At 47.6% G+C, this 18357-nt stretch overlaps 4 protein-coding genes across 4 annotated transcripts; 2 read left to right on the top strand and 2 right to left on the bottom strand.

The window, feature by feature from the left end:
* Positions 1–1331: 1331 nt before the first annotated feature.
* Positions 1332–4471, bottom strand: LOC123163725 (uncharacterized). The gene is made up of 7 exons (XM_044581082.1): positions 4188–4471; positions 3985–4095; positions 3384–3452; positions 2948–3079; positions 2130–2207; positions 1915–2043; positions 1332–1787 (listed from the first exon to the last, which is right to left on the bottom strand). The coding sequence occupies exons 1-7, from the start codon at positions 4410–4412 to the stop codon at positions 1611–1613; spliced, it is 921 nt and encodes a 306-aa protein (XP_044437017.1). The 5' UTR covers positions 4413–4471; the 3' UTR covers positions 1332–1610.
* Positions 4472–4717: 246 nt separating this feature from the next.
* Positions 4718–7866, top strand: LOC123163724 (probable glucuronosyltransferase Os03g0107900). The gene is made up of 8 exons (XM_044581081.1): positions 4718–5075; positions 5308–5454; positions 5564–5628; positions 5756–5825; positions 6311–6529; positions 6894–7037; positions 7136–7271; positions 7364–7866. The coding sequence occupies exons 1-8, from the start codon at positions 4800–4802 to the stop codon at positions 7591–7593; spliced, it is 1287 nt and encodes a 428-aa protein (XP_044437016.1). The 5' UTR covers positions 4718–4799; the 3' UTR covers positions 7594–7866.
* Positions 7867–10237: 2371 nt separating this feature from the next.
* Positions 10238–11464, bottom strand: LOC123163726 (uncharacterized). Its single transcript, XM_044581083.1, has 3 exons — positions 11152–11464; positions 10772–10851; positions 10238–10695 (listed from the first exon to the last, which is right to left on the bottom strand). Exons 1-3 carry the CDS (start codon positions 11245–11247, stop codon positions 10443–10445), a joined length of 429 nt encoding a protein of 142 aa, XP_044437018.1. The 5' UTR covers positions 11248–11464; the 3' UTR covers positions 10238–10442.
* A 4176-nt stretch (positions 11465–15640) lies between these two features.
* LOC123167335 (hydroxycinnamoyltransferase 2-like) lies at positions 15641–17390 on the top strand. Its single transcript, XM_044585181.1, has one exon. The coding sequence runs from the start codon at positions 15789–15791 to the stop codon at positions 17187–17189; it is 1401 nt and encodes a 466-aa protein (XP_044441116.1). The 5' UTR covers positions 15641–15788; the 3' UTR covers positions 17190–17390.
* The last annotated feature ends 967 nt before the right edge of the window (positions 17391–18357 follow it).

An 18357-nucleotide genomic window follows, 5' to 3' on the forward strand; every position in this document is an offset into this window, starting at 1 on the left:
CCTCCTCCAGATTGTCCCTTATAGCGGCCCCTGCTGTTCTGTCCCTGTCCCCTTGATCCAGGCTTTGGTGCTAGTATAAATTCACCCCAGTCCATATTCTCCGGGCTGTGCTTCCCATTACCATGCTCAAGATATGTGTGCCCCATCAGACCGCACACATAGCAGAAGACCGGCATCTTTTCATACAAGACAGAGTAGAACACTTTCTTCTTATCCTTGGTAATAGATACCCAGCACACTAGAGGCTCATTCACATCCAATTTTACTCTAACTCGGACGATCCTTCCATTACCCCACCTAGGATTAAGCATTACTGACTCCACTTTGCCGATCTTCTTGGCCAAAGATCGTATAACAGGATCCTTCCTATACAAAGGGGGAAGATCAACGATCTGCACCCACACAGCCAATCTGTCGAGGATCACCTCTTCATATCTTGAGTATCCATCATATTTTTCGATCAAGACTCCATGGTCCCGGAATAACCATGGCCCCTCCTCGAGTCACCCAAGCAGTTCACCGTGAGCGCGAACAAATTCTCCCCGAGGGCACTAAAGGTTACCCCCTGTGCCAGGCTCCATGCCATCTTCATCGTATCATAGAAGGAACCTCTACTAAAAGGTTTATTCATATGAACAGTAGCAAGCGCCATGAATTCAGCTTCCTCCACTTCATCCGGGAATTCCTCATCAAAGTTCAGATCATCCTCTTCTCTCTCCTAGAGATTCAGTCGTCCGATCATCTCATCCACGCCCGCTGACTGTCCCATCGGCGTTGCACTGTTTGCTGATGATTGGGAACCCGAACCCGCCATGCCGAAACCCTAAGACTCGGCCTGCTGCACGAACCCTAGAAAAGACCCCACGTCGCTCGGCTGTAATCGAGGCCAGGTAGATAGCGAGGCTATCCCCTTAATCAGCCGAGACCCTGCCGGCGATAGGTAGGAGGCAGATGGAATTCGATACGGACTCTCGGTGTCGCCACCGGAGGAGTTGTAACCCTAGACGAGAGCCGCCAGGGGAAGATCACGGTGGCGTTTTCCTAGTCTGTGGTTATGCTACTTACTCTACGCACTACTACATAAACCTTTAAAGTGTGCGAGAACTATTTTCTTTTAAAGTGTGCACGAGTTAGCCACAGCTCTCCTTTTTCACTATTTTTCCTTTAAAGTGTGCGCGAGTGAGCCGGCCCGATACTGTTTAAGCTCGCGGCGAAACTACGTACGGTCTCGCGTAATGCGTGAAATATCACAGGTGGGGTTGGGACGTGTAACGTCAGCTGCCCTCACAGTTGTCCGGACGCGGCCCACATTGCTCTGCCTCTCGCTTTGCTTCACAGCACTTGTGCACGTTAAAATAGTATGGCCACTAGTAGTTTACAGAGTATGTCCGCTCATTTACAGAGTACCACATACACGAAAAATCAACTGGAGCCTGAGCAACCTTGTAAAACTACCTCCCATCGAGCTCCAGAGTGGAGTCCACTTCTTTCTACTAGTGTACACTAAAAGTTCCTTAAAATCATCGTGCACGTTTATGTAGCACTTCTCTACCCAAGTTCTGGACAGAAGGTTGATGCGCCGAAGCGATTTGAGGATGCTGCCGTGTTCTTCATAGCTCGCTTTTGCTGGATTTCACAGGCTTCTTCTTCCCTTTCCACCAATTCTTTACCACCTTAGACACCTTGCTCACATGCCCTTTCAGTTTCTTGCCGGTATCCTTGATCTGTTCCACGACCTGTTGCTTCAGGTCTTTCTTTTGCGGACCCTTGTTTTTTAGAATGTTTCCCTGGAAGGAGCAGAGAAAGTATGATTTAACCCTCAGCAGTTCAAATAAACATATTTGGCTGAGAAGTTACAGAGAACTGTGGGGAGCCAGCCCTAGTAACATATTTGGGTAACCTATGGTAACATACCAAGTTCTTGGGTAAGTTATCCTCCTCTTCATCGTCATCTTCATCATCCTCATCACCGTCAACGCCAAAGTTGTTCTTCATCAGATCATCTCTGGAGTACATCTTCATGTTTGGGGCTCCCGGCATGCCCTGTCATCAACAATTGTGTAATGTAACAGTTGTATTTTTGCATATTCTTGGATATAGTTACACATATTACAGCCAAAATAACCTACCTCCATTGATCTCATTATCTTCTCCATCTCGGCATCTTTTGATGGCTTTGCAGCAAAGGGTTCTCCGGGGATTCGGTCCTGCAATTTTTAAGATTGCTGTATGTCAGAAATGCATGAAAATATCTGTTCCCAGATCCTCTCATCCAGATACTTATTTGCAGCAGACACTTAACAGTTACAAGCAGAGCATTCAGACATGCATTATAATCAGGTCCTAAATCATGCCCTGGTTTTATGAGGTATCTGCTTACATGGCTGAAGGTTCTATTAAACTCCTTTCACTTATAGGAAATGTTTGTTTTAGTCTATCTTATATGGAATTTGTATCAATGCGCATCAACATGTAATAAATTCACACACACACACACAAAAACTGAATTTACTACACAGCAGTCCAGCACACATATCAATAGATGCATTTCTGTGTGGTCTTGTGCTCTGATCTTAATAGTTAATACCATATTTTAACTATCTCTGAGTTAAGTTAGCCAACATGGAAGTAAACCTGCCTAGTAAAGCTATGGTGAGCTAAAGACCTGGAAAGATAACAGATAAAACTCGACTAAGACTAGTATAGTATCCATGTCCATATTTGACCTACATCAAAATTTGCCCCTATTTCCTCGATGCAAGTACCAAAATAAAGTCATCTTGCAAATTCCATGATTGATCACCACTACGGCATGTACTCAGTGGCAGGGAAGAAGATTCTAATTTGACATTTATTTCGCACTGAAGTTGTAAAACCTGCCTACTTGCCCAATATTCATAGAAAATAACCTAATTAAGTGGGCAGAAACAAGACTGGGAATGCTTACTTTGGGAACTGGTGGTGGATCGGCAGCACATGCTTTGGTAATATCTTTGCAGACAAACTTTATCAGCTGATCAACTGAAGGCTTATTTGTGTAGACAAACTCAGCAACATCGGTATCAGCATAACCCATCACCTAAAAAGAGTTTTTTTCAGTTGAGCACAAGTTGACATGGTTCAACAGAAATAATGGTGCTGCCTTGCCGCTACGTAACTATTAAATATTGTGGAAAGAAAAACTCAACTAATTTGAACAATTGGCATAGATAAACAATGATTAATTTTAGATGAGTACCATCAACATATCATTTACTCAACAGTGATGTTGAATTCATGAAAGATTATCACCTCTAAAGAAACCAAGATCATAGCATGTTAATAAGTTATAGACAGTACAACTGTATAAATGCATAATAAACTATATATGAATTGATCTTCACCTCCTGGCATGCACGCTCAATGGTCTTGCACTCCGAATTACAGTGCCCTTCCTCATCTTGGTCCACAAGCTGTAAAATAATTTGGTGTATTAGAATGTGATTGAGATGCTAGGTTTGTGCAAGTATCACAAAAGCTGTGGCCAGTTATACCTACTGAAGATGACTTCCATTTGAAATAGAATTTCCAATAGTATTTCTAGGAGGAAACAAAACTAGCTACATGTAGCTATAAATTATGAACCAGAAGAGTCAACTTCTTCGCCGAGTTAAAGAATAAGTAACTTCCTAAATGAAACCATCCAATTCATACTGCCGTTTAGATTGTCAATATGTTTGATTACTGCTTGGTTGTGTTCCAAATATGGTCACACGGGGAAACAAAGTATACGATCTGAGTCGCATTATTTGCTTAACAATTTTTTTTTGAACTGTTTGCATAGCATTTAGCATTGCACATGGTGGCAGTGAAGCAGATTTAAATCTTTTGGAGACTCCAAGCCTGGAGACAAACCAGCAGCAAGCAGTTCATAGCTCATCCAGAGCAATTTCCTGTCAGCAGAATTAAAAACGCACGAATCCGCCTCAGTTCCAGACAATTTACCTCGAGCCTGTCGCCTTTCTCGACGATGTCGATCCGGAGCATCCAGTCCGCCTCCTGCTTCTTCAGGTTGCACACATTCTCCGCGATGTCGATGATCTCGATCTCCGGCACCTACGCCCCCGCACACACACAACTCTCGACTCATCAGAATTCGCCCGCCAAACCAGACGCCAGCATCAGCAGCATAAGAAGAAGCACAGCACCTTCTTGGAGGGCGGGAGCGCCTGCTGCTTGGCGGCGACCTGCGCGGAGATCTCCCGCGCGATCCGCTCGCAGACCTGGCACCGGATGTACGGCACGTCCTCCCGCCTCGCCGCCGTCGCCGGCTTCTTCTGCCCCGCCGCCTCCGCCGCGGGTGCGACCAGGAGGAGGAGCACGGCCGCCAGGGCCACGGCGACCACCACCGGGGCAGCGCTTCCTCTCGCCATCTCCGATGGAAATTGCCTCCACTTCTTCCCCTGCAGCTCGGTCAGTGGCTGCAGACTTGAAGCGGTGGCGGGCGAGATCCGGGCCGTCGGTTCGCGCGTGGGGCGCGTGATCGGAGGGCACGGGATGCGTGACGGGGCGTGGCGGCGCCGGCCAATGGGAGGGAGGCACCTCGGACGCGTGACGTGGTTCGACGGAGGAGCACAGCGTGGCGCGTGACTCGGATGCTCGACGGCCGTGGGCCGTCCAGGGCCTTCGGAGGAGAACCGAGGTGGCCGGGCCCGGTCCGGGTGACGGCAAATCGGCGCTCAGTGCGTTCTTCGAAGGAAAAAAAAAACACACCGACTCCACTGCATCTGCTTCGCCGCGGGCGAGTCCGGCCGCCGGCGATGCGGGGCCCGCACAACCGCCCCCAGTGCACGCCGGCCCACCAGGCGGGCGCCCTCCTCCTGGTCGCCGTCACCTTCCTCCTCACCCGCCTCCTCTCCGCCCCTCCCCCTGCCCCGCCCTTCCCCACCCCCGGCCCCCGGCTCTCCGCCGCGGCCGACCACCTCCGCGTCTACGTCTACGCCGAGGACGAGGTCGACGGCCTGCGCGCGCTGCTCCGCGGCCGCGACGGCGCCGTCTCCGCCGCCACCTGCCTCAAGGGCCAGTGGGGGACGCAGGTACGCACGCTCCACACCACACGGATCTCCTCCCAATACCTGTGCCGCACATGATATATACTCCCTAATTGCTGCTGCTTACTATACAACGGAGGACCTCCTCCATTGTCACTCCTAGCTGCAAACCTGGCCTCAGACCTCAGTTGCCATGAATGTCTCACCGCTACAGTGTGTAAACCAATTTTAACTGATTATTGACATTCAGTTTTCCTTTTTCCTGGTACGGTGATAGGTGAAGATCCACCAGCTTCTCCTGAGGTCAAGGTATAGGACACTGGACAAGGACGAAGCGCATCTCTTCTTTGTTCCCAGCTACGTCAAATGTGTTCGCATGACCGGAGCTCTCACAGACAAGGAAATCAATCAGACATATGTCAAGGTATATAAACCAGCCCCCAGTAGAACTTGTTGATCACTTTACTCAGGTGTGTTTAAGTTTACTGACCGCAAGTTCTCTTCTTAACCGGACCGTTTTTCGTTCCCTGCAGGTTCTGAGTCAGATGTCATATTTCCGCAGATCGGGTGGGCGTGACCACATTTTTGTCTTCCCAAGGTACCGCTTGCTACTACTGTTTGAGCACCCAAAATCAAATCAGACAGATAGTTAGCATTGTCTTTTGGTTGAAGAAACGTTCCTTTCTACATCATGTAAGAACATTGTTCTTTTGTGGAGTGTGCAGTGGTGCTGGAGCTCACCTGTTTCGCTCGTGGGCAACTTTTCTGAATCGATCCATCATCCTCACTCCAGAGGTAGATAGCCACTCGTGCTGCTCTTCATATTTTCCCTTTCTCATTTCTGATAATCGTGTCTAGTTTAACTTATCAAAGTATTAGGAATTGCTTCCAGGACTGTCTTTGCTGTTTTATGTTTATATAATACTGTATTAGAAGAAGGCTTCCTAATTTAGCAGTGGGACAAGAGTTCAGTTTGGGTTTGTATATATATAGGGTACATGTTGTATTTGTTCTTGCTATGTCATCTGATGTACACCTAGCGTATCTAGATCTATCTGCTTGAATATAATCATATCGATGTTTTCCCAAATCCCAACATAAAAACTGGCAGTTGCATCTGCTGATCTAGTTTAATGTATATCATGAGATGCCTGCAGCATGTTTGCAGTGTTTGTGTAGGCAATTGACTTGGTTTTTACTGCTGCAGTATTGTCTTCGATATAACTCAACTTGCAGTCTACTTCTGACATTTTACATAGCGACTTGCATTCTTGTTTTAGGGTGACCGTACTGACAAGCGAGGTATAAGCGCATTTAATACATGGAAAGACATTATTATCCCGGGGAATGTGGATGATTCTATGGTGAAACCTGATGCTCGTGCTGTCCAACCAATTCCATTGACGAAAAGGAAGTATTTGGCAAACTTTCTTGGTCGTGCCCAGGGAAAAGTAGGCCGTCTTAAATTGGTGGAACTGGCAAAGCAATATCCTGACAAGGTTTGTCTTTCTTTTGATATCCAAATATAGTTTAACATGATATTAATCAGTATGGCTTCTGTGGGTCCGTTAACAGAAGTTATTATGGCAATGTTCGCAACTACATGATTCTGAATGAATTGGTACATAGAAGATTAGAACCTTGATTTGCATTCTTATTGCTATTCCACCATGTTCTATTGTCAGAAATTCACATTGCAAGGCATACAAGTTGGTATTCTAGGGTGCTAGCCAGAGTATTTACTTATATATATAATATACAAGGTTAATCGTGCTTTCAAATTTATTAGGTTAGTTTCCTTTCTGTTTGACGAGGCTTATACATACTCTATCCAGACTGGATGTGCTTATGTTTTATGAGCAGCTGGAGTCTCCAGAACTGAAGTTGTCTGGGCCTGACAAATTGGGTAGGGTTGATTACTTCAAACACCTGAGGAATGCAAAGTTTTGCCTAGCTCCTCGTGGGGAGTCTTCGTGGACACTTCGCTTTTATGAATCTTTCTTTGTGGTGAGCTCTCCCTTCCCCCCAAAAAAAAATATTGAGTGCATACCTACACCTAGCTAGTATCTGACTCAGCTGTCCACAATTTTCAATTTTGATGACAGGAATGTGTGCCAGTTCTTTTATCAGATGAGGTTGAGCTCCCTTTCCAGAATGTGATTGACTACACCGAGATATCGATAAAGTGGCCATCGTCCAAGATCGGTCCTGAACTTTTCCAGTACCTTGAGTCGATACCAGGTATGCCCCCACATTTTTCTTCTCTCCTCTGCAATTATACCATCATTTAGTCCTGTTGGGGCGAGCATCAAAGCCTTGGAATTTTCACGCAGAGGAAAGGATCGAGGAGATGATCGCCCGTGGACGTGAGGTGAGATGCATGTGGGTGTACGCCCTGGACACGGAGCCCTGCTCCGCGATGACTGCCATCATGTGGGAGCTGCAGAGGAAGGTGAGGCGGTTCCACCAGTCTGCAGAAACCTTCTGGCTTCACAACAGGTCGATCGTGAACAGAGATTTGGTGGAGTTCCGGCAGTGGGGAACACCTGTTCCATTACCATGACTCTCCGTGTGTGTCGGGTTGATTGGCCAGATTTTGGGTTGTTGTATGGTGGTAGATGTTCGAGGTAGGGTGAGCGACTTTTCTTTCGATCTATTCATTTTCGTCGTCACCCTTGAGGGGTGGATTCCACTTTTTTAGAGAGTTGTGTGTGCATACTGGCTGAGAAGTGTGTTCTATTGTTGCATTGACAAAGTTGTAACATTTTTGTCCATTTACTTTCGTGAGGATCGCATGGATCTTGAGAAGAAGCTACTAGCTGACACATTTGTGTGATACACCATGATCTGTATGACATATGCTTACCACAAGATAGGGCAAGGAACCGTCGCCTGGGAGAATTGGTTTGCTCTGTTGGCAGTTCATACCTCGTTCTCCCTACCAAAGAAATGCAGTTGTAAACACATGAACAATTGTCTCTTGTATCATTATGTTAAGAAGAACTAAGCAAGCAAAAGATGAAGCAATATGTAGTTATGTACGCCAGCTGAGTGTAGCTGTGTGAAAGCAAATCCGCATCTCCAAAGGCTATGTCAGGGTGCTGGCACATTACCAAAATCAGTCACTAAGTAAGAATCTTACCAACCATGGATCATCATACCAAGGTTGGCACGCAGAAGATTGTCAGACTCGCTCCACTCGGCGCATGAGATCTTAGATGACATCCTGCACAGAGCTTCTGTGGAGAAAGAAGAAAGGATTTCTGAGCGACTGAGCCTTGATCCGAAGGATGGACTGGGGTTCCTGGAATTGGAGGCTCGTAGCCTTCATGATCTGGCCAAGGAGAGGTGGAGGTCAGCCTCCTCAAGAGTGCACGGAGAAGCAAAGGATGGAGAAAAGCAGGATGGGGAGTATGATATCAAGCTTAATGAAGGCATACATTATTTATTTTTATGTAGTTCCTTTTGTTTGCTAGTCCTGTAATTGAAAAGAATCTGAAATCTCTTTTTGAACGTGAAAGGTTGGGATAAAAGAAGTAGAACAGGAAGCTGAAAGATGGAGAGAGGCATGTGGGTTGGAGGTGGAAGCTGGAAATGCTTCCATTGAAGAACTCAACCAAGAGGTAATCCAAGAGAAATAAGTTTGACTTAAGCTTTACTAAAATGGTCCTCTTGAGGTCCATGAGATGCTTCGGCTGCGCATACTGATATATGACAATTGAGCATTGCGTCGTTTGAGAATTGATATGATATTCCTTCAAAGTAACTAGAACACAAAATTTAATGTGATAAACAGGCCCATCTTTATTAATTTGAAAAATCGTAAGTTTTAAGTCCTTGAGTTAACTCCTCTGATAATACCTTTAATACCGATCAGAATGGTAGATTGTCATCAGGGACAGAAGCTGTACTTAAAATAAGGATTTGATTAAGTTCTCACAATTTCCCTATACTACACATATCCCCTCCCTGTTCCCTATTTGTTCTATGTAGGCATGCACCTAATATTTTTGCAATAAGTTCAACTCGTCTGGTCACTAGTCCATTGATCTAGTGTGTCTGGATATTGCAATCTGGACAAGTCATTCAACTTCTAGCTCTTTTGATTGTGATATTTCAGGAAAAATATAATTCATCAATGAAACAGTATAGAGAAACAAGGATTTGGGACACCTGACGAAATGGACAAGAAATAAAATATTCAAGGGAACACTTACAAAAGATATGTATTTGAGAGGTTTGATACTTACATGGGTTAGTTTTGTGCAATGCAGCAGCCTTGGCTTATCCATTCACCTGTAGCCTGACACTCATATAAGGGAGGTGTCTAATTTGAAGAGCCCATCCAACCGGAACAGAGACAATAAATTAGGCTTTGAAATCAAGAACCACACCCACAATCTGGCTTAATTTGCATCAGCTAGCTGCTATCTGGGTTATTTCTACGAAGTCACAGCGAGCAACCGATCCAAACGAAATCCGGAGTGGAGTACATACCCTGCTGCTGGTAGCTCATGATCGAATTACTGGTGTGTTCTCCTGAGGCGATTAATGGATAGCACCAATGCAAGAACAAGAGAGGAGGAGGATGATCCTTCATTTCCACATGGGTTCACCATTTAGGAAATAAGACAGGACAAACAGTAAACCAATTTTTTTTCTTTAATTTCCATCATACTAGAAGAATGAGTTGCCACATATCACATACTCCCTCCATAAACTAATATAAGAGCATTTAGAATACTAAAATAGTGATCTAAACGCTCTTATATTAGTTTACAGAGGGAGTATATTGCATACAATTCCATTAAAACATTAACAACGTTGTTCCTTAAAATAGTCATAACAACAAAAGTGTAACTTGATGTATTGGATGCACCTTCAAACATATATTCTTCAGAAATAAGGATTCATTTTTTCCCTATACAATAAGGTAACATCTGTTTTTTCCTTGATTAAACAATGATAACATCTAAACCAATTTAGTCAACGAAAAATAAAATTCTGAGAGATATAAAGTTGCAAGTCCGACAGGAAGTTGGAATAGGTGGAGTAGAAATTTCAGGGAATCAAATGGCGAATCCAGCTCTAGTGAACTTTCGAAGGACAACCCTATAGCAAATCTGTCTCTAGTGAACTTCAGAAGGAGTACCAATAAACGTTAAAAAATAGATGAAGTTGCTTATTTGCCATCAACAAACTCTTGGTTTGCTGAATTGCCATCAAGCAAGCACGCTTTGCTTATATGCGGTTGCAGAAACACGAGGTTTTGCCATGCCATGACGGTGATATAACAGAAAAGGCCGTCAAATCTGTACGGTGTAAGTAGTACATGCTAATAGAATCAGCCTATGTGTTTGCAAAATTGTGACTAGAACATCAAGCCATGTATTTCATGCATACAGAAAACTGTCACTTGGCCTTCTTCCCTAATGGCATTGAAGTAACGGAAGGCAATTGCCTCTTCTTGCTACAAGCACTGGTTCTACCTTGAGGCTCACCACTATCATCATCGCTCGCCTCATTCACCTCCTGGGTATTTATTTTATCCTCCTCCGCAGACTTCCTCTTCTGCGCATTCACCTTTCCAAGCAACCTCCTCTCCACTGGATCAGTGGGAGCTGCGCGCTTCGCATTCGGCGCCACTTTAGCACCAAGACCAAGCCTACAACAAGTTCTTCAGCCTATTAACATAAATTATCCAGGAATGAATGCTAAAAAGAAGGATAGACGAATTATACCCTGATGGCCGACCCTCGAAGTCCTTATCGTTCAGTTCATCCTGCTCCAGCGCACTCATTTCGTCCACCCATGTCTGGGCCTGAGAACGACATATGAAATGGATAAGTATGACACAATTACATCAAAGTATCAAACACTCAACAAATACAACAACAAAAAATCTATGCTGCACCAATTTCCATGGCCGCGGCATCGGTTAATTGGAAGACATGGTAATTACCCAAATTAGATTCAGAACAACAGCAGTGCAGTTCTACATGCACCTAACCTAAGCACAGAGGACTGAATCTAACCCCTTATAGCTAGGAGGAAAACATGAACAGGGAGGGAAGGGTAAGCAGGAGGAGGAACCGAGGGGCGGTGGAACGGCGGAGCTCACCAGCTTGAGCGCCTTGTTGAGCGTGACCACCTTGGGGAGCGGGACCTTCTTCTCCGGCGGCGGCTTCTTCTTCTCCGACGGCTGCTCGGTCGCCATCGCCGGCGGAGCTGGACTGGCGACGAGGGGAGGCGAAGCGGGCTCGGGTGGCGGGCTAGCAGGGACTGGTCGCCGACGTAGCGTGGGCGCGAGGGTCCGCAAGAGTGTGAGGAAGAGCCGGCGGCGGCGACGAACCGGCGACCAGGAGATTTTTCTTTTTTTCTTTTTTTTTTGAGATCCAGGAGGTTTTTCTTTTTTTCTGAGGCAAGACGACCAGGAGATGGATCACCCGGCCTGTTCTATGGGAAGTGTAATTTTTCGGCCTTAGCCTCAGCCCACGGGAACTCAGGAGTAGCAGCCCAACAGGCCTGCTTCGCAGGATAATTGTGGTGCAGGCCACAACTCTCATACCGGATTAATCACCCCTTCAAATGTGCAAAACCGGATCACTTGGTCCCCAAGGTGGTTTTAGAGTCAATTTTAGTGGTTTTCATTGTCACCATGCTGACTGGACTAGCTGACTTGCAAAAACGGTACTGAGACAAAAATTTCCCATCTAGTCCTTCCCTCTCATGTCGTCGAACCGTAGCTACTGCGGCGCACATCCAGTCCCACTCCCCAACCCCGTGCCCCTAAACCTCATCGAATCTAGCTTTCGCACAACTGCGTGATCGTGGGGGCAGAGGAAGCAGAGAAATTAGAGGAGCAGAGGACTCACCGCCCAGGCGGTGATGGCGGCGTAGTCGAGGGAGCAGAGGAGAAAGGAGAAAGAAATGAGCGAGCCTCTCAAGAAAACCACCTGATTTAAGCATTGCCAAGTCAGTTGGTCTAGTTAGCACGGTGACATCGAAAACCACCTAAAATTCAGTCCAAAACCTGGGGGCTAATTGATCCAGTTTTGTAATCCCTCTGTAAACTAATATAAGAGTGTTTACATAATTAAAGTAGTGATCTGAACACTCTTATATTAGTTTACAGAGGGAGTATGTGTTACTATTAGGGGGAGTCCCTAGAGCTGAGGTTAGCAAACGCAAGGACAGATGCCATCCCCTCAAACACAGTGCACCAACACATGGGCACTGATCGAATACTAAAGAAAAATACTAATATGTTAAGATTAACTTCTATCAAAAAGTGTCCAAAATTTAGTTAAGCCATTGTCTAACATTAAGTCAAGCAACTGTCCAACGTTCAATGTCCAAAATTCAGTTAAGCATCTGTCAGAAAGTTTGGCAATGCTACTGATAAAATTTTCAGTATACCTACTGCCTATTTTTGATAAAATCAAATCCACCTTCCTGTATGTCATCAAATCAGCATTTTTTGTCCATGCAACTACAAAAAAGAGACGACTTTCTAACCCACGCATTACCTGTGAACAAACAGCACAAAAGAATTTTGAAATCCTTATTTGTCATTGCGCAATAGGGGAATAACCTAAACACAATTCCCATTCATCACAGCAGCCCCACACCATATAGACCCTACCATACAGATCTCGGTTCTTGTCGCTCCACGAATTTATCTAAAACCCTAACGAAAACAGGGGACAGAGAGGCAGAGGAGACGAGGCAATTCTCACCATATGGAGGGGCTGCATCGCCGAGTGCTCACCGACGAGGCTCCGCCATCCACGCGCGCGACGATCAATGGCGTCCTCACAATCCACCCAGACAGCGGCTCCAAACAATCGAACTAGGAGAGACAAGGAGAAGAGCTCGAGACAGACAAACATGCACGATCGAACTGATCTGCGAGATGTTAGAACACGGGCGAGAACACGGGCGAGAACTGATCTGCGAACTGTTGTGTCCCACTGGCTCAGGGGCTTCTTGCGAAAAAGGGGTTTTACGAAAAAAAATCACCGACCCACGTGCCACATGCCTTTGTGCACGGTCGCACTCGCTGATAGTGGGTCCCGCCGACACGCTGGCATCCGTAGTCAGCAACACAGGCGTATGAAAACGTGATTGAACCATATTTACACCAAGGAGCCAAGTTTTAGCACCAGTTCGGCGTATTCTTCAAGTTCATGCACCCAAGTGAACATTGGTGGCAAGTTTAGGCACCACTGATGTAATTACCTCATTTTTGTACCAGTTGCAACTCCATCCCCAACATGAAATTGTGAGCCCCACATCTTTTTCTCCAACGATCACAGCTAGACGGCTAGACATGTAGCGGCACCGATGAACGCTCGCTTGATAGCGTATCATCATGCGCTCATGGCATGGCCCAACGGACGCCACAAAATTGTACCGGTTGCACCTCCATCCCCAACATGAAATTGTGAGCCCCACATCTTTTTCTCCAACGATCACAGCTAGACGGCTAGACATGTAGCGGCACCGATGAACGCTCGCTTGATAGCGTATCATCATGCGCTCATGGCATGGCCCAACGGACGCCACAAAATTCCCACTAGATCACACTTAGTCACCAAAGACATTTTTTATGCAGAGCGCAGTCATCGTTGACGCTGACGCTGACGCGGAGTACTCTGTTCGGGGATACAAACCCCTAGTCCAAAGCCCTTATTTATCCACCACCGCACTCCACTACATCTTCAAACCATCTATGTCTTCTACCGTCTCCTCTTCCACAACTCTATCTCTTTGTCTCACCACCTCCCTGTCGCCATGAACATCCCCAACCTCTTCCCCAACGACATTGGATGGAGGGCACTCCTTGCATGCTTGCTCGGTGAATGCACCAAGTTTGCGAAGACCATGAAGGTGTGATCTGAGTTCAATAGCATGGACGACATGCATAAAGAGGTAGACGATGTGGTGATGAAGGCGAGGAATGAGGAGTTGAAGACGCTGATACCTGGCCCGGTCAAAGGCGTTATATCCGTGGACATTCAGAGCGGCCGCTCTTGGCCAGAGAGCTAGATGGGCCAAGTAGAGGCTTGTTAGGACTCCTCACGATCAACCGGCTGTCGTGAAGGCGTCGGCCATCATCGTTCCGGAGGATGATGACGAGAAGGAGATCATGGAGTCGAACTGGATGACGACAACGAAGCAGTGTAGCTTGTGGTTGATTACTTCCTTTGGTGATCCGAAAATGGAGCAGAAAGGATTCTTGCTCTTTTCCCAGAGATGACCCTGAGTTATCGAACCCATGGGGTGGACGATGCCCTTTAAACTAGGGTATCAAATAAGATTTTGCTAGAGAATTGATTCCAGCTTTTGACCGGACAGTAAATCAAACTGACGTTGAAAACACTTATAATAAGAATAAGCATGGTATGAGGTCTTATACTTACAACCATATATTTGTGACGGGACCAAATATGATCTTAATTTGTGCTCTAGAAGTCATCCATCGAGATGTGCTTGTTAATTATCGGAGTGGGGTATGTGTCCAACTTACGTCTTGACCGGCACGAGTCTTTCATCAAGAGTCAATTGTCCAACCGAAGGCCCTATCCGTCGCACGGGGGTGCCTCAATAATTAAGATAGCAATAATAAGCAAAAGCACTGGCATTTAATGACTACACCTCTTGAATCCCCAAGGATAGGATCCGTGTTACCATATTGAACCTTTCTGTCACTAGTGTTCAGAATAACACTTCACAACCTCCCTGCCTTTAGCCTCTCCATGGCTCGTTCTCCATGATCCTGGGTACCTGCCGGGACGAAGAATGCGAACGAGACAAGAGAAAAATACAGAACAATTTTATGTTACACATACGAGACGTTAATTCAAAGTACTTCCATTGATCCCTCCAACAAATTCATCTGGTTGCAAGGCTCTTGCCTCAACCCATAGTTCACCGAACTACTCACACATGAAGATCAGATCACACAAAGAACACATCATGAAGATGGATTGATTGATAACGTGTCTTACAATGGATGCTGTGTGTGATACATGATTACAAGTATGACTAGATTGCTGCAAACTATAGTGATGGTGGCTATGGAGAGGGGAAATGGTGGCGGCTAGGTTTGATAGAGATAACATGATACTGATTGGCTTGTTCTGCGATTATATCCCCTTTTATCTTTCGGTTGGCGTCGGGCCCTTTATAAAGGTTGTTGAGGGAGACGAGGAGCCTTGGTTTCGACACCATATGACTGCTCATACGGGCGGGCGCGGTCGTATGGAACGCCGTATTTTGCCTTATTTCTTCTGGTGCGCCTCCCAGTTGATCTCCTTTATTCCGTAGAAACAGAACAAAGATAAAATAATTCGAACCATATGCATTCATTAGTCATTAGTGGCAATATTAAAACGAATATATCAGTTTTAATGGAACATATTGATTTAAACTCCAATTAAAGGAGTGTAGAAATAACACTCATCAGGGTCAGGGCGCCCGAGCTAGGCGACCGAACAATGATGAGTGTTATTTTTACACTAGGAACAGGGTGCGTGTTCGTGTGTCTCTATCCACATGTCAGAGTAGAAAACTCCAAAGTGAACCGATCAGATCTCAGCGGTAGCCGGTGTCACCGTCACCAGCAAGCGAACAGCGCTGATCGCATCGCCAACGATCACTTTATTCCATTAGACTTTGTTCGGGGATAAAAACAAAGCGGGGCCTGTTCTGCCGGCCGCCTCGCCGCGCGCTCCGCTCCGGTCGCCCGGCGAGATGCCGCTGGAGCGCTTCGACGTGCGGATCTTGTCCCGGGAGCTGGTCCGGGCCTCCGACCCTCCCCCGGGCTTCCCGGCCGTGCACGCCGTCTCCAACCTCGACCTCCTCCTCGGCCCCTTCCCCATCTACCTCGTCTGCATCTACCCGCCCCCGCCGGGCGGGCTGGGCCCCGTGCTCGCGGCCGTCCGCGCGGCCCTCCCGGCCTACCTCTCCCGCTTCTTCCCCTTCGCCGGCCGCGTCGTGCGCCGCCCGGACACCAACGTCCCCGAGGTCGCCTGCGACAACGCCGGCGCCGAGCTCGTCGTCGCCGACGCCGCCGGGGTCCCCCTCGCCGCCGTCGACTTCGCGCGCGTCGACCGCTCGCTGGGCATGGTCCAGATCCCGTTCGACGCGGGGCTCGCGCTGTCGCTGCAGCTGGTCCGGTTCGCGTGCGGGGGGTTCGCGCTCACCGTCGCCACCAACCACCTCCTCGCCGACGGCCGGGCGTTCGTCGTGCTGCTCAACAGCCTCGCGGAGATGGTCCGCGCCGGCGGTGGGGCGCTCTCCCGCGGGCCTGTGCTCGACCGGTCGTCCCTGCTCCCCCCGCGGTCGCCGCCGGTGTACGGCCCGTCGCTGGACGCGGAGTTCGCGAGGTTCACGCCGGCGACCATGATCAACCCCCTCCTGGCCGCGGCCATGGAACGGCGCCTCTACCGCATCGACGCGGCCGACCTCGCCGGGCTCCAGATCGCGGCGTCGTCCGGCGATGGCGGCCGCCGCACCTCGCGCTTCGTGGCGCTGTGCGCGCACGTCTGGAAGCTCCTGGCCCGTGCGGTCGGCGACTCCGACCCCAACTGCCGGATGGCGTGGATCGTGGACGGCCGGAAGTGCGTGGAGCCGTCGGAGGGCGCGCTGGACATGTACATGGGGAACGTGGTCACCTACACGGCCCGCGAGGCGAGCGTGGCGGGGCTGCTGCGCGCGCCGCTGCACGAGGTGGCGGCCGCCGCGCGCGCGGCCATGGCGTCGGTGATGACCAGGGGCAGGTTCCAGGAGCTGGTGGACTGGGTGGAGGTGAACAAGACTGCGTACAAGGACGGCGGGAAGTGGACGGAGGCGGTGAACCTCGGCCTGGGCAGCCCGGCGCTGGTGATCTCCGGCCTGCTCCCGTTCGCCATCGACGGGGACCTGGGGTTCGGGAAGCCGAGGCTGGTCCTGCCGTGGCTGCGGCACGGCCGGCTGGGGTCGGCGTCGGTGACGGTCGTGCCCTGCCCGGGCGGGGACGGGTCGTGGTTCGTGGGCGGCACGAGGCTGTGGCCGCGGCTGGTGGAGGTGATCGAGGCCGGCCCGGAGAGCCTGCTGAAGCCGGTGACCGCGGCGAGCCTGGGGTTCGAGGCGCCCCACGGCTCTCGTCTGTGAGCTCGCGGCGAGCAGGTGCTGTGGTTCTCTAGATATTCAGTAACTTGTAGAGCTCATTCAGAATAGAAGCACTGGGTAAAATTCTTGTGCTATTTCTCTTTGAGATTCAGAAATATGTTCTTCCGGGCAAGCAGATTCTCTGCAAGTCTTGTGAGCCAATATATAAACAACTGAAGTTTTGGTTGGTTTTTCCATTAGGCAGACGCATATTTGCAACTCCAAATTGCTCCTTAGGCATACTGATCTGCTCGTTATTGAAAGATGAACTGGAAGTGACACTGAAACCTGCCTACGATAAACCAATTCGCTGTCGCTGAACAGCGTAGAATCGTTAGCTGCATATCAATGTTGTCTGCTGGTACACGCAGTGTAAGTACAGAGGCAGCCACATGACATGATTCGTATGACTGAATAGCGAAGATGGAAATGTTTTCGCATTTCACTGCTCCGGCAAACACACCTCAAAACTGCTCTAAAACTACTAAACAGTACTACTAACCAAAGTTGAATCAAACCAACAAAGTTGAGACCTACCAAAGCTGAATCAAACTAACCAAAGTTGGGACCTAACCAAAGTTGAGACAGCTAGGATGCCATCTAGATACATTCGGAATTACTTGTCACAAAAATGGATGTATCTACAACTAAAATACATCTAGATACATTCATTTCTTGGACGAGTAATTCCGAACGGAGGGAGTACATCCAGAGCTATCCAGTGCACAGCCATGCAAAATTTTAGTTCTTCCAGCTAGGCACATAGCATTAGCTCATACTCAAAATCGATTCACAAAATTTCAGTTCTTCTAGCAAGGCGCATATCGTTAGCCGGAGATAACTTTGAGGTACAACCTCGAAGCTATGTTTTTCGGGGCTGAGCTTCGCATGCTTATCATACGTTCATCGTTGATGCCAAAAACACCTATATCAGGCTCACAAATGAGAGCCGTGGGGTGTCTCAAAACCGCTAGTAACGTGAACATTTTTAGTTTTTGTCAATTTTTTAAAATCACGATTTTTTAAAACTCTTGAATATATTTACAATTTGTGAATATATTTTTCGTATTCGCTGGTTATTTTTGAAATTATGAACATTATGTAAATTATTGAATGTTTCTTAATGTATACAGGAATATCTTAAATTAAAATAACTAGAAATTCCTTAATA

The sequence above is a fragment of the Triticum aestivum genome, chromosome 7D (assembly GCF_018294505.1).
Source record: "Triticum aestivum cultivar Chinese Spring chromosome 7D, IWGSC CS RefSeq v2.1, whole genome shotgun sequence".
NCBI classification, from domain to species: domain Eukaryota; kingdom Viridiplantae; phylum Streptophyta; class Magnoliopsida; order Poales; family Poaceae; genus Triticum; species Triticum aestivum.

Bases quoted from the DNA above. Each gene is read 5' to 3' on its own strand.
- LOC123163725 (XM_044581082.1), bottom strand. From the start codon at position 4,412: ATGGCGAGAGGAAGCGCTGCCCCGGTGGTGGTCGCCGTGGCCCTGGCG. The intron at 3,453-3,984 runs GTAAATTGTCTG...ATTATTTTACAG, and splicing joins AGAAAGGCGACAGGCTCGAG to CTTGTGGACCAAGATGAGGA. The intron at 1,788-1,914 runs GTATGTTACCAT...TGCTCCTTCCAG, and splicing joins ATAACTTACCCAAGAACTTG to GGAAACATTCTAAAAAACAA.
- LOC123163724 (XM_044581081.1), top strand. From the start codon at position 4,800: ATGCGGGGCCCGCACAACCGCCCCCAGTGCACGCCGGCCCACCAGGCG. The intron at 5,076-5,307 runs GTACGCACGCTC...GTACGGTGATAG, and splicing joins AGGGCCAGTGGGGGACGCAG to GTGAAGATCCACCAGCTTCT. The intron at 7,272-7,363 runs GTATGCCCCCAC...ATTTTCACGCAG, and splicing joins GTACCTTGAGTCGATACCAG to AGGAAAGGATCGAGGAGATG.
- LOC123163726 (XM_044581083.1), bottom strand. From the start codon at position 11,247: ATGGCGACCGAGCAGCCGTCGGAGAAGAAGAAGCCGCCGCCGGAGAAG. The intron at 10,852-11,151 runs GTGAGCTCCGCC...TGTCGTTCTCAG, and splicing joins TCAACAAGGCGCTCAAGCTG to GCCCAGACATGGGTGGACGA. The intron at 10,696-10,771 runs GTATAATTCGTC...AACTTGTTGTAG, and splicing joins TTCGAGGGTCGGCCATCAGG to GCTTGGTCTTGGTGCTAAAG.
- LOC123167335 (XM_044585181.1), top strand. From the start codon at position 15,789: ATGCCGCTGGAGCGCTTCGACGTGCGGATCTTGTCCCGGGAGCTGGTC.